The 14,824-nt window shown below is 38.4% G+C and overlaps 1 protein-coding gene across 15 annotated transcripts in view; it reads left to right on the top strand.

Annotated features, from left to right (window-relative positions):
* Window positions 1-9,494: 9,494 nt before the first annotated feature.
* The window catches only part of Mlip (muscular LMNA interacting protein), a 124,509-nt gene continuing 119,179 nt past the window's right edge, over window positions 9,495-14,824 (top strand). For all 15 annotated transcript variants that reach the window (XM_078019870.1, XM_078019867.1, XM_078019875.1 and 12 more), the window contains exon 1: window positions 9,495-9,640. In XM_078019870.1, the coding sequence (XP_077875996.1) occupies window positions 9,545-9,640 (96 nt within the window). In that variant the 5' untranslated portion in view covers window positions 9,495-9,544. The remainder of the gene's footprint in view (window positions 9,641-14,824) is intronic.

Below are 14,824 nucleotides of genomic sequence, written 5' to 3'. Positions count from 1 at the left end.
TTTTGAAGCTGGTTCATTTGATAAATTCCTGAAACATCCAAAGCTCTGGTTTTCGGTGTGGGTTGCTGTTTTTCTGATCTATGTCCTCATAGTGAAAAAATGTAGACTCTCATTTATCTATAGATCCTGTCACTGAACTTCTTTATTTTTTATAAGTAGGTCTTTATGATTATATGTAATACTTAGGTCCATCCTGATAAACTCAGACATACATGGAAATTCATTTCAGTTTACCATTGCCCCTTTTCCCTCCCATCTCCCCTGCTCCCCTAATACTGAACACCTTGAAACAGAAATTCTTCCTATCCTCTGTAAATCCCGCCAACATCTAGTGTAAATGTGTGCAATCATTCATTTATTTAATAAATATGCATTAACCGACCACTGGTGCAACAGGCACTATACTGGGGGCACAGAATAGAATAAAACAGAGAAATTTCCTGTCATTCTGGTGCTTATGTCTCAACTGTGGAGTTGAAGAATTTGTTATCTAATCATATAATATTAGGATAGCAAATACTGTGTGGAAACAAAAGGTGCTGAGTGAGAGCACACAGGAGGCTGTACCTAACTTGTGGAGTCAAAGAAGCCTTCTTGAGGTTTTATAAAGCATGCTGTGTGTTTTATCTTGTTATTTTCATGATTCAATAAAAATATTCACCTTAGAATCTGAATGTCTGAGAGCTGAGGGAAGTGTGAGGGATTAACTAGTGAGAAAAGTTATAGGAAAGCATTCCAAGCAGAGGAAGTAGAATATCAGTCATCATCTTGTCCCACTTTATAAAAGATAACACAATAAGTCCCTCATACCTCCCAATCTGTAACTGGCACCCAATTTCCATGATAAGCAGGGGGCAATTACTGGTATTGAATACATGCATGTATCAGATTTCTCATAGAGCATATTATATCATGCAATTTTTAACCTTTACAACAGTACTGAGATATTTCAGTATTGCAAATAAGTAGGTTGATTATATCTTGGTTTGCTCAGTATAATATCATTTCATGCCTGTTATCCTAGGATGATTACTAACAGTGCCCCCTTTCACTCTCAAGAGTGTTCCAGTTTGGTATATTTCTATGGTCATTAATAAATGAAGTTCAGCGAGATTAAGACTCAGCCTATGGGGCTGATTGTGGCTGGGGTTGTGGCTCAGTGGTAGAGCGCTTGCCTAGCACATGTGAGGAACTGGGTCAGCACCACATAAAAAAAAATTAATGAGTAAAATAAAGTTAAAAAAAGAAAGAATCAGCCTTAAATGACTAGTGAGCACAGTCATGATATGTCAACCAGTAGTATTGGATCTGAAGCTCATGAACTCCACTACCCTGTAAGTGGTTTTAGACTCTACTCTTTTATTGCTCTATTATTCTTTCCTTTAAGACTGAGTACCCAAAGACAAAATTGGCTCCCTGACATTTGCCTCCATTAATTCTGCTGAAAGCCACATATTTCAATAAAATGTGAATGGAAAGAAATGATAAGCTAACATCAAGTACAAAATATGTAGTAGTAGTAGTCTGGTCTTGATAAGCACATCTTTGCACTTCTGTGTAGCTTGTTTCTTCTCATGTGATTGCTTCTGAAAGTCAAAATGTGACTCAAATGACAAAACATTGGTGATCTGTGTTCTTTTCTGTGACATGCTATTCTGTAAGCTGTGGAGATTCATGAGTCATCTTGGTGACCAGAGCCTGAATGTAAAGAGCTTAGAGCTATTTTTTCTGTTCATCATAATTGGGATTTATCACAGGGGCCTCTACCCACTGAGAGACATCTCCAACCCTTTCATTTTTAATTTTGGGTCTCATTAAATTGCCTAGGCTGGCCTCAAACTTGTGATCCTCTTGCTTCAGCCTCACTCGTTGCTAGGATTAGAGGTATGAGCCATCAAGGCTTGCTAGAGTTTTTAAAAATAATCAGTCAAACTTTTTACTATTTGAGCTGTTTTAATAACACTTTTGAACACAGTTTTCATCTTGAGTAAAACTGGGTAATAGAGACAAAATGTTTTCTGTGGAATATGATGAAAACTTTTGCAAGCATTCTTCATATGGTAATATACTAGGAACATTAAAAAAAGTTGCTTTTGCTTCCTCTTTTATTTTAACTAAAAAAATCAGATTATGCCAAAGTCATATTGAAAATAAATATTGTATTGTCAGTTCTTTCATAGAATTATGGTGCTACCTCAAAGATGCTAGCTTCATTCTATCCTCTTAATAACAAGATTTCATAAATTATATTGTGTGTCAGAATTTAAGGTTCCCTTATGATGCATATAGAAATGATTCACTGTAGAATCTCTGAGCATTTCCATTAAATGACATGCTTTACTTCTGACCATTTTCCATGTACCTTATTTGCCTCTCTTTGAATGTATTTCCAGATCATCCAATTAATTCATCGTCCATTCTTTAATTCATATTCCTGTGCTGCTGACTGTGGTGTGCAAAAACTACTGTTTGCACAACAGGCTTTATTATTGAAATATGTGCCACCTCTCCCTCTTCTTGAAAATGCAGAGAAAAATGTGCTGATATGCATCTGTCTCACTGTGCACTCTGTCTAACCAGGACATGTATAGAATTTCATTTAGTAATTTTGTAGAATGTCTCTTTCTCCAATCTACCTTCTTTTCATGCATTCATTAAATATCATGGTAAAAAGGAGACTTTATGGACTGTCCAATTCAGCAGTTCAAATTGTGAGTGGGATGATGGTGTATATTGTGCAGGCAATGGGTTCTGTTGTCAAATAAATATGGGAAATTATGGGCTAAGCAAAGTTTAAAAAGCTTCTTTCCTGGGACACTCCTCTAAACAGGATTTGGAATGTACCAACTCCTACATTAATTTGGCCAAGAAACACTTTCTCACTATTCCTCTTGTAAGACTGGTATTCTAAGGAGAGCACATTGAATAATAGTGACCTAAAACTCATTTAATAAAAAAAGTGCCCTGAGAAATCGAGACTCACTCAAACATCATTTGCTATTTGGTGGAAAATCTAAAACCAAGACCTATTTTGTCTGCTTCTGACATCCTATGGTGCTGAATGCTGTTGTCTCTTTCTAGATACATTTGCACATAAGAGTGGTAGGGTGGGAACTGATTGCAATTACTTCTTATCCAATACTTTATTTAAACCCTATGTCTTTGACACTCAGTAAGTATCTGTGGGATTCAGTTATACTGTTCCAGTTGTACTGAGAACTGAGATTAGGACGATTCTATTTTCTTCTGGACAGTCAATTCAAAGTATACCATTTTCATTGGAATAAAATATGTTTAAGAAATGTCCACAAAGAAAGAAATCACTCTCAGTCAAGAGGTTGATTGGACAAATATTTATTGATTGCCTATACATGCCACAAACTACTCTAAATGCCACAAAAATAGCAGTAATGAAAACCAAATCCTTGACTTCATGAAGCTTAAAATCCAAGGAAGGGAATCAGATCATAAACACACATCAGTAAATGCTCTGGAGAGAAATATGTGCTAAGAGGTATAGAGAGGGTTGGCAATGGCAAGGGACTGGGGTTGTAATTTAAATAGGGTGGTAAGGGATGCTTCATGGTCATCATGACATTTGAGCAGATACATGAGGAAATGAAAGAACAAGCCAGAGAAGAACATGCCAGCAAGTGGGATTAGTGTGTTCTAGGAATGAATGCATAAAGGTCATTGTGGCTGGAAGTGAGGAAACAAGGGGGAGAGTGGTAGGAACCAGATCATGTTGGGCTGTAGGCCATTATAAAGACTATGGCTAGTGGAATTAATCTGACATAAATTTCCTATGTACAAATGTGAATACACCACTGTGAATCTCCACATATGTACATCCACAAGACGGGGGTCCTAACTAGAATAAATATATTGCATGCTTGTAAAATTGTACAAAAATGGATTCTACTGTCATGTGTAACTAAAAGGAATAAACAAAAAAGACTTTGGCTCATATTCTGGGTGACAAGGGAAGATACTGGAGGCTTCTGCATGGAGAAGTGACATGGCTTGACTTATGTTTTAAAAGGCTTGATCTTGTGATCCTGTGGAAGATGTAACATTGCTGATATAAGATGGAGATTGACAGGCAGGGTGTTTACTAGAGAGTGCTTGTGGGAGTAATACCTGTGGGAGAAGGAATGGAGGCAAGAGGGAGAAATGGAAATAGCATGTTGTCTCAAAGCCAACTCTGAAACTGGGATTGCCCTTCAGAGTGGCTCCAAACTCTAGTGAGGGTGCTAGCCTTTATACAGGTGTCTCTGAGGAGGGGAGTGGATTTTGACAACCAGCTTGGTTCAACTGAGAGGAACTCCTGGACAGGGCTGCCAGCTGAGCAGCCCTCAGCATTCCCAGCAGCTGGGGGGTCAGTCCTTCAGCCAGCAGAGAAGGAGAGGGATGGTTTGTCAGAGCATCCACTGTAGGAGGAAATGTGGAAGTGGGGACACCATTTAGGGACAGTGATTCAGGAGGGAAATAGGTCCTGCTACTAGGATGTTAGTAGCAAGATACATTCATTTTCTGGATTTATTTTGAAATGAGAGCCAACAGGATGTACTGATATATTCATGGGGGTTTTCTGAGAAATCAAGAAAAAATCAGTATAATAAATATAAACCTATGATTTCTGCCAAAACAACTAGTAATAGTACCTATTTTCAGGTAGAAATAGGAAGAAATAAGTAGACCCTATGTCCTGAGGTAGGGAAGATTTTGGGGGTTATGGAAAAGTTTCAAGACAAATGAAACTAATTCAGCTTTAGACAAAATGATTTTCAAACATCTATGAGATAACCAACTCAAGATGTCAGTGATACGTGAAACCATCCAGGCTGAGAAATAAGATGGAACTTATTGGCCTCTCAAAGATATTTAAAGCTAAGGAACTGAATGGAATTGCCCAAGAAGTGACTGCTGGGCTATTTCAAAGCTTAGGATCTAGGGGCACAAAGCATAGAGAGTTCTCCAGTGGGTAGGTCGAGGACCAAGAGGAAATGGTCAGAAGCCAAGCTAAGAAGGGCTAACTGAACCACACCTTCTGTATGGATAAATGTTTCTTAACAATATCTCTGTTCCTCTTTCAAATTCTATCATATGTACAGTTTGTTCATTTCTTCTGAATACCTAATCATGTCCATTTCTTCTATCTGAATATGTGAAATGCTTACACGTTAGATTTAATTGACAGTTCCTTATTAACCAAGGAAGGCTAGAACTGTTGATTTTAATTAGGTGGATATTCCCCAAGGTATTACTACAAGCTGTAATAACTGAGGTAGAAGCAATCCAGATGTTCAAACAAAATGAAGGCAAACTCATTCTATGATGGAATCTCACTCACCTTTGATGAAATGTCAGGATTCACTTTAAATATTATGCACGCAGATATGAGTCTGCAAATTGGGACAAGCCTGATTGGGGCCCTTGGAGTGACCTATTACCCAGGAGGCAGGGATCCAAACTCCTGGTGCTTACTATCCCCCAAGGGAGAAAATAAAACCACCCAGGGCTGAAACAGAATAATTGTCTTAATTATAGTCATCAAACATGGGATCAGGAGTGCTGAAGCTAAGAATGAAACATCTCTGGGGACAGCCTGAGACCACTTCCTCACACAGCCTCTATCGCCTTTTACTCTTTTCTAACTTCACCCACCGCTGGTATCACTTGTGATGGTGGCTCAGTCATGAGACTATAAGCCATGTTGTAGGATAGTGTCTAACATTCAGTAGATGTATATGAAAATAAGTAAATGAGACTTGAGGCATTGGGATAGACAAATGGCTGTACAAATAGCCTTGGCAGCTGGATCTCTTCAATCAGATGCTTCTTGACAATCTTATTAAGGCGCCATCTATTTTTTTTCCTCAAACTTTTGTTTCCCATGTCAGGAAGAGAGATTATTTGTTCTATATTATGTATTTTAAAAGCAATATCTTAAGAGCTTTTTGGTTTGAAGATCTTACAGTAATATCTGTTTAGTAAGAAGGGTGAAAGATGCCTGCTTCCACCATCAATAATGCCAGACTTTAGAAGGAATTTTGGATTGTATTTGTTTATTGCAAACTTCAACACACTTTACTTTCTTTTGGAAGATTATTCACCAGAGCAGTGGGAAAGAGACCATTACAATACTGTGTTTATAAAATGTTTAGGGTCTTGAAGATACTCTTGTTAACACTTCTTGCATAGAATGGTGTTTGTAATTGCCACAGAGATGCTACCTTCCTCCCTGCCCCAAGTAAATTATATTACCTTCATCATCCAAGACCAGGGTTGGTTTCACCAGGTGCCAACACTTTCTACATAAATGAGAATGGATTCTAGAGAAATTACCCTGCATACATATGCTCTCTGATGCTATATATAGTGACCAACCAGAGGGCTAAGCCATGGTGTTATGAGGTGTGACTGTTATGTTTTTATTTTAAGTAAAAATTAGAGTCTCTATCATTATGATAGTCTGTAATACCAAAAATTATTAGCTGTGTTTTGAAACAAAGAAAAGAAAAAGTTGCCAAAAAGATTGATAAAAATAGAAAAAAAAATACCAAAATAAGGGAGTAATTTAATTGGTTTACATGCCGTAAAGGAATTCAAGGTAGAATTTGAGTAGGGCAAAGAGAAAGGACTAAAGAATGTTTTCTTCTAAATTTGGTTGTGCCAGTTTGCCTAAATATTGCTATATATTTTAAAAATTGTTTTAGTTATAGATGAACACATACCTTCATTTTATTTATTCATTTTTATGTGGTGCTGAGGCAAGGGCACTACCACTGAGCTGCAACTGCAGCTCCCTAAATTGCTATATGTTTAGGGGAGAGAATGAGAGAAAGAAAAGATTAGAGGGGGAAGAGCAGGCAGATGAGGGAGAAGAGCATCACTGTTGTTTGAGTCTACTTAAACAGAACCTGTTTTAGTCAGCTTTTTTGCTGCTATGACTAAAAGATCTGACCAGAACAGTTACGTGTTTTAGTCAGCTTTTTCGCCACGGTGACAAAAAGACCCAACTAGCACAATCTTAGAGGAAGAAAAGTTTATTTGCAGGCTCATAGTTTCAGAGGTCTTAAGTCAATAGAAGGCGGGCTCCATTCCTAGGGGCTCTAAGTGAGGCAGGACATCATGGTGGAAGAGTGGCAGAGGGAAGAATGGCTGGAGGAGGTGGAAATTGGGGATATGGCTGTGGGGTATAAATTTGTGTCTGGTGAGCAGAGTCTCTCTCTCTGCTTCCTGGTCATCATATGAGCTGCTTTCCTCTGCCTCACTCTTCCGCCATGATGTTCTACCTCACCTCAAGCCCTGAGGAATGGAGTTGGCCTTCTATGGACTGAGACCTCTGAAAACATGAGCCCACAAATAATTTTTCCTCCTCTACAATTTTGCTGGTTGGGTCTTTTAATCAGAGTGGCGAAAAAGCTGACCAAAACAGAACTTTTGACAAAGGACTGAACTGCAACCTTCCCTCAGGGAGGCACACTCTAGAACTTCATGATAAGGATGGTTTCTATGACTTATTGATGGTGCCCTTTTTGTTTCTTATCTCTCTCTTTCTCTCTATCTAGATATCTATCATCTAACTTCATTCCTATTCCTCACTGAATAAAGTTAAAAATCTTAATTCAAGATTTTTGATGATCTAGATTTAACATACTTTTCTAGTTTTATTTGTTTTCATTCTCATTCATCTTACTTTTCAAATCGAAAAACAATACCACTAACCAAAGTAACATACATGATATATTTGCCTGAACTGGAGATATGGGTTCCTCATGCTGGATCTAATTGCAATCCTTACAAGAATCCTGTGAAATAAATACTATTCTTATCCATGTTGCACAGGTGAGAGGGCTGAGTCTTTGAGAGGTTCATAACTTGTCTGAGCTCCCACAGTCAGTGAATGATCTGACCCCAGGGTCCTGTGCTTTACAACTACACCTGCTACTTAGTGCTCTTGCTGTTCAGATAGATGCTTTCACCGCAGCTTTTCTCTCTGCTTGAATGGAGAAAGTGCTATTCTAACCTGCCTTCATCTGTCACCATTCCCCTGTCCTTCTAAGTGCTGCCTAAGTGCCACCTTCTCCAATTACTCCACTCCAGGTGGCTGCAATCTCTCTGCCCTTTAAAATTCCTCCACTCAAATGTCACAAACCAGCGGTAAGATGTCACCAGGGAATTTGTCGAAAATGCAGAATCTGAGGCCCCACCCCAGGTTTCATCAATCTAAATTCACACTTCAAAAAGTTCCCAGGTTGGGCTCCTAGGTTGGTTTATGTGTGCAGTAAAGTTTGAGAACTTTAAAATAGGCTTTTGTCCCTCCATCACTTTTTATCTCTGTTATTTGTATACCGTTTGTAATTCTCAATAGGATTGTAAGTTTTTTGAGAACAGGAAGATATAAGATTCTTTTTTGTTTGGGGCATCCATAAATATACAGGACTTAGAAGAAGAAGACATATAATTTGTTTAATGATATAACATAGCACTTATATTCAGAAACTTAGGTCACTTGTATGTCAAGAAGTACTATGTTATTTGGAATTGTTTTTCCCATTTGTTAATATAATTACTTGAAATTATTTTACTCAAAATGTTTTCATAAATCCAGGCCTTTCGTAACTGTTAAAAATGTTACAAGGCACAATCTAGCTCTCTAAAGTATAATCTTCATTCCTCCATAGCCTTTGGTCTATACCTAGTTCTTTTGACACCATATTTTTTGCTGTCAAAACCCAATATAGATAGAACAGATTAGGAAAAAAATCAATACTTGGAGAAAATAGAAATACTTAAAACTGATGACTGCAATCAATTTCACATGTGAAATTTTGAGATTTGTCTGTCTGCAGTCAAGATACTTGCTGTCTTCCAGGAACTTTGGAATGAAATTTTTGTTTTGACAACTATTTGATTCCAAGGTTTATTTTAGAGCTAATTTTGTTAACAGAAAAACTTCAGTCACCACAGATGCTCTATATCATTGCTTGCACTTTAGACACCAAGGGCTGATAATTGAACTTATTGATTCTTTGAAATATCACTGTGCTTTCTAGTTCTTTATTTAGACACAGTGTTTGCACCTATTTGTACCTCGGAATATTCTTTGTGAGTCTGACCAACTGATCACTGAGATTGGCAGATGCTAAAGCCCTTTAATCAGCTTCTCATTGCTGCACAATCTGGCTTCTCTTTTCCTTCACAGAATATATAATTGGAAACATGCATGACAAGAAAAGAGGGCAAACACATATAGGTGGTATTTTTTTTTTTTTTTTTTTTACTTCTACTGATCCCATTTCAGCAGCCAGTATGACCTCTCATGAAGTTCCAAATCTAAAGAATTGTCAAAGCATAAATCTGGTCTTTGGATCGGAAAAAAAAAAAAAATTCAATTCAGGGAGGATTCTGCTTTACCTCTTTTTAAAATTCCCTTTTTTTCTATGTGAGTGAGTGTGTGTGTGTGTGTGTTGTTTTAGTAACAGGCTCTCTTCCCACCTCAGTCATTGGTTTGCTCAGTCTCTTATGTGATGAATCAATGCTTCCAGAACAGGGGCTTCTGAGTGACTGCGGGAACAATTACTTCCAAATGAACTCGTGCATCTTAGCAGGGAGCATTCAGACCACACCCCAGGTAAAAAGAAGCCTTTGCTTCATGCTTTTAATAACTTTTAAAAGCAGCGCACTGTATTCCTGGCGTTTGCTGCAAGAGGGTGTGAGGGAGAGCTACCCGGGTGTTCATAGATTTGTCTGTATAGCAAAATGAAATGCTATCTACAGTTAAAGGATGAACTGCTGAAGGTAAAACTGCTCATTGGGCAAAGACAATACTCAGGACTGCCTTGGGCATCATGTTAATGCTAACATACCTCATACTGCCTCTTCTCAGTAAGGGGCTGGTGGCCATGTGTGAGTGCAGATGTCAACATCGGAAGGATGAGAACTTTCAGGGAAATTTGGGAAGGGAGGCATTACAGCCTGAATCTGAGCAAAGGAGCAGTTAGCCTGCGTGGCATTGGTGAAAACAATTTTTCAAATTATAGGGCTGTCTGGTGAGAAGGTGTCAGTTTTAGAGATAGTGAGCATTTCAAAGCATATTTAGGAAAATATTTTAATCCTTTCAGTACTTGTTTCTAATACTAAAATAGTTTCCCCAGGATAGGAAATAAGATGATTAAACGGCATTGGCAACGGAAAGTGTTAATTGCCAATTAACAAGTGCAGTGCTATTAACTTGCATCTGTTTCTGCTTTATGAGGAAAATGATTTTTCATCACCATAGCAATTCATTTTGGGGCTCCATTGGAACTTGGCCACACAGTGTGCAGTAAATAGCAAATATATGTATTTTTTTCTTTCCTGAACAAGGGATTCAAAAGTCTACTAGCTAACATGTGGTTCTTCATCTGATTATTGCATAGCGTGGTTAGTGTACTTTCAAATTCTTTTCCATCTGAAATTCTTTACAAATGCATATTTGATTTTTGTTAAGATGAGAGGATGCCAAGCAAAGGTTCTGGAAAGAGCCCCATGCTAATTTTGTACCGTTAGCTTAAAAGTAATAACAAACAATTGCCATTTTGATGATAATTCTTCTAAGGATATATATGTGTGCATGGGAATTTATCCCTGATCTTTTAACTCCCCAACAGTAATCCGGGAAGATGAATAAGTCTTTAGTCCTATTATATTTTCTATTTTTATGTTTTCTGGAATGACATCATATATTAGTTCAACTAAAGTAAGAAATCATTTTCCTACACTGGCCCAGAAATTGTACATAGGACATGGATGTTTCTGTAAGAAAATATAACAGTAAGGTAGAAGGAAATAATTTTGCTTCTATTCAGTCGCCTCCAATCTCAGCATGTGGCTCTGTTTAGAAATTTCTTTGAAGGTATTGTAAAGAAAGCGCACCTTATTCTTTGAAGCATCAGTTTTCATTCATATTTCATTTCTGTATTATTCACTAAGATTATAGCCATCAACCTTTAAAAAGTGTACAGTTTGTGATATGTCAATTGTGGTACTCTATTTGTATTTTAAATTTTATGCTTGTGCAAGCCATTTGAAAAAGTAAATTTTCATCATCGTGTGTGTTTTAGAAGGTCAAGCTCCTTTTTATGACGGTTGTATGTATTTTGAAGCATGGGATGCTCATATGGAAGCCTTTCACATATCACTATTTAAGTTTCATTTGGATAGTCCTAAAACAGGCTGATGGTTATCACATGAGAAGGTGAGATCTACCTGTAAAACCTCAGGGCAAGGTCATAGTTTCACCTCTTCTTCCCAAAGGTTTACTTTTATTTTGTGCTCAAAGGTGAAATTCGAGATGGGTTATTTGAGCTATACTTGGTGATTTACTTACCCAAACTACTCTCCATTCCATCAGGATATTGATAAGATTAGTCATGCAAAGAAACCTTCCAAGAAAATAGCATCTAACAAGTCCACAGTTTTGTGAATTGCTCATCAGCCTAGGGGGGATCCCTAAGCCTCACAAGGGATTTGATGTTCCTTCTTACAAAGGAAAGTAGTGATTTACTGCTTCTGATGAGAAGCTGCCACCTAGGAATTGGGACATGACAGTAACAAGGAAATAAAGGCAGAAAGAAATGTTGAAGAATGAAAATTGTTTCAGAAGGGTTTGTCTGTCTGCTTGATACACCTTAAGGAATATAGGTTGTTTCTACAAGGCATAGGTATTCTAACTAGCAGGAAGTTATACCGCATAACCAATGATCCAGGTTATTTCACTTGGCCTATCTAGAATGTGGGTGAAACCTATTAGAAGGATATTCAGTCCTCCTTGTTTGATTTCATGCTCCAAAAGAATGTCTCTAATGAATAATCTAGTGTTCCAGGTATTCTGTTTTGGGGACACTTCTGACCCCAGTGTCACACTTATCCAAGATTGTGCTGCTGTGCTGTCAGTCTGTCTGCCTGATCTTGCTATCACCCAGTGCAGCTTTTCTTTTCACAAAAATGGCTTTTTTTTTTGACCTTCTTGCCTCACAGTTTCTTGACCTTTATAAGCTCAGTGCTCTCTTTCTCCCATATTTTTCTCAGGACTGAAGTTTAGACTTTAAAATCATCCAAATCACCATTCTTCTAATGATTAAACCCTCATGTACCATGTTATAACCTCAGAGAATTCTCTCAAATAGTTACCACTGTATCAGATCTATTTTCTGGGCCATAGACCTCTAGATATTTGAACTTGAGATCTTCCTTCCTTATGGATTCAAACTGAACTCTGCAGTTGATAATGTGCTCGATTCACACAAATATCCTTAATTTCTTTACACTCACAAAATCCTTCTCCTGAAACTACCTCCAAATATAAACTCTATAAATGCCTTGATTTACTTTCTCTGTTCCTTGGACAATCAGGTCAGCATCATCCCAGAGACTACCAAACAGCCAAACAACTCGCTACAGATTCCTGGACATAATTTGGACTGGGTATTCAGTAAAGTCTGTCAGTCCCTTTGTTTTGGGGGAGGTCTCTTTCCCACTGTGGGCCATGATGCTGCAGGCCTTTCCATCTTCCTTAAGATGTGCATGCCATCTGTACTAGTTCTTTCTCATCTGTTGGTGCATGTAATGGCAGAGTTTCAGAGGTTCAACCATGGATATTGTAGGAAAACATGATGTTGGAAAAATCAAGTAGATGTTGGAGTACTAGATCCAGTGATTTGGAGAGTATAGGAAGTGGTGGTCAGAGAATAAAAGAATTATAAAGGGTATGAAGCTACTGATCTAGGCTAGAAATGTGAGAAGCAAGGAAGAATAAAGGTCAAGGAAACACAATATTAGAAAAATTATCCCTTGAAACATTATATTGAGAATTTTCAAAAGCCTAGTTTTGGAAAGAATAGCATTGATCCAGGAACATCTTCAAGGAAAGAAGGGCTTAAGGTATGGGTGGACAGATGGCTGCTACTGGGACGTGTATAAACGGAACAGACTGATGACATGGGGTTCAAAGCTAGAAGTGCTTATGTAAGAGAGAAAAAGAAAAAGAATGGTCTGGAAGCAAAAAAAGTAATAATGATAATAATATTAATAAGGAGCAAGGAGGATATCTATCTTCCATCAGGCAGTGGTACATAAGTATGAGAGGAAATGCCACCACTGTGAGAGCTTCTTGGGGAGATAGACCTTCAGAGAGAAGCATGTTTGTGTTAGAATGAGAAAGTAAAGGAAATATTTAGAGAAGTTAAGGACAAGTAGGGTTTTATAATGGCTGACAGAATACCAGGAAGTGCACAATGAAATGGTTTCCAGACTTGGAGCAGGAGGCAAGATAGGAACAAAACTGGGGATGGGCAAAGCATGTAGGGAGCAAGGGATGACCTAGAGCCCCGGCTTCTCATGGGCACTAATGTGAACCAGGTTAAAGATGATCCCTATAAGGACATACAGTCTGAGGGGTCCCAAGCATGTATCTTCTGAGGAAGGCATGGAGATGGCATAGGGGCAGTGCTATTTTGACTACATGGGGCTGATTTTATCATGAAAATTAGTTAGATCAAAAGTGATTCCGCTGGGCTCAGTGGAACATGCCTATAATTCCAGTGGCTTTATAGGGTGAGGCAGGAGGATCCTGAGTTCAAAGCCAGCCTCAGCAACAGTAAGGTGCTAAACAACTCAGTGAGAACCTGTCTCTAAATAAAATACAAAATAGGGCTGGGGATGTGGCTCAGTTGAGTGCCCCTGAGTTCAATCCCGGGAACCTTCCTCCAAAAAAGGTAGGCTGAATTCTGGGGGTCTGAGTTCTGGGACACTCAACCACTGAGCCACATCTCCAGTCCTATTTTGTATTTTATTTAGAGACAGGGTCTTACTGAATTGCTTAGTGCCTCACTTTTTGCTGAGGCTGGCTTTGAACTTGTGATCCTCCTGTCTCAGCCTACAGCGCCACTGGGATTACAGGCATGTGCCCCCGTGCCCGACTATTCTCAACTCTTTTGAGTTGATATCCTATTGTTTACTGTTCTCAGTATTGTTTCCTATTCTCATGCACTTCCCACTCTTCCCATTTCCTCCACCGCACAACATTCATGTCTTTAAACATCTTAGGTCACTTACTGTAGTCTCAAAGGAGACCCTGTTCCTTCATTTGTTTCCTCATCTTCTTTTTCTGCTTTCTTCAGGATCTTGCTCCCCTTTCATTTTCTGCAGGTCTTTCCAACTGTCTGAAGATACATTCAAATTTACTCCATTATAAGAACAACAGAGGCATCTCGTTGACTCTATTTTCCTAACTACTCTCAAACTCTGTCTTAACATCACATCCAGACTTCTAAAAAAAATAGTCTACATTGCCATTTCCTTTACTTCCCTTCCAATTTATTCCTCAGTTTATGGCTTTGGGCTTTGGCTTTGTGATTTAGAATGCCTGATTCATCTATATAAAAATTTAATATGACCATGTCACCTCTCAATCAATACTGCTTAAATGGTTCTCTGATGCCAACAGGACAAAACCCAAGTCTGAGTCACACCGTGCTGTGATGCTTACCATCTTTCACTCATTAGCTTTTCCCAGCCTGGGGTGCCCTTAGCTTCCTTTCCCTGATACTTACATCTCAGGTGTTGCCTTTTATGACTTCCTATTTTGGGTGTTTGGAACCCCTTATCACTGCTTCCTTAGCATTCTAGAGATACCATTTTTTTTTTTAAATGAGTAGTGTACAGTTCCTAGTTAGCCTTATATCCCCTGCTCCTGTGGACCTGCCATACGGCAAATTCTTGAAAGTGATAAAAGTTGGAATTTTCTTGCATGCTTTTTTTTTTTTTTAAAGAGAGA

Source organism: Ictidomys tridecemlineatus, chromosome 8, assembly GCF_052094955.1.
Source record: "Ictidomys tridecemlineatus isolate mIctTri1 chromosome 8, mIctTri1.hap1, whole genome shotgun sequence".
NCBI lineage: Eukaryota > Metazoa > Chordata > Mammalia > Rodentia > Sciuridae > Ictidomys > Ictidomys tridecemlineatus.
Note: the sequence above shows the minus strand (reverse complement) of the source record. Positions and strands in the feature narration are given on the sequence as shown.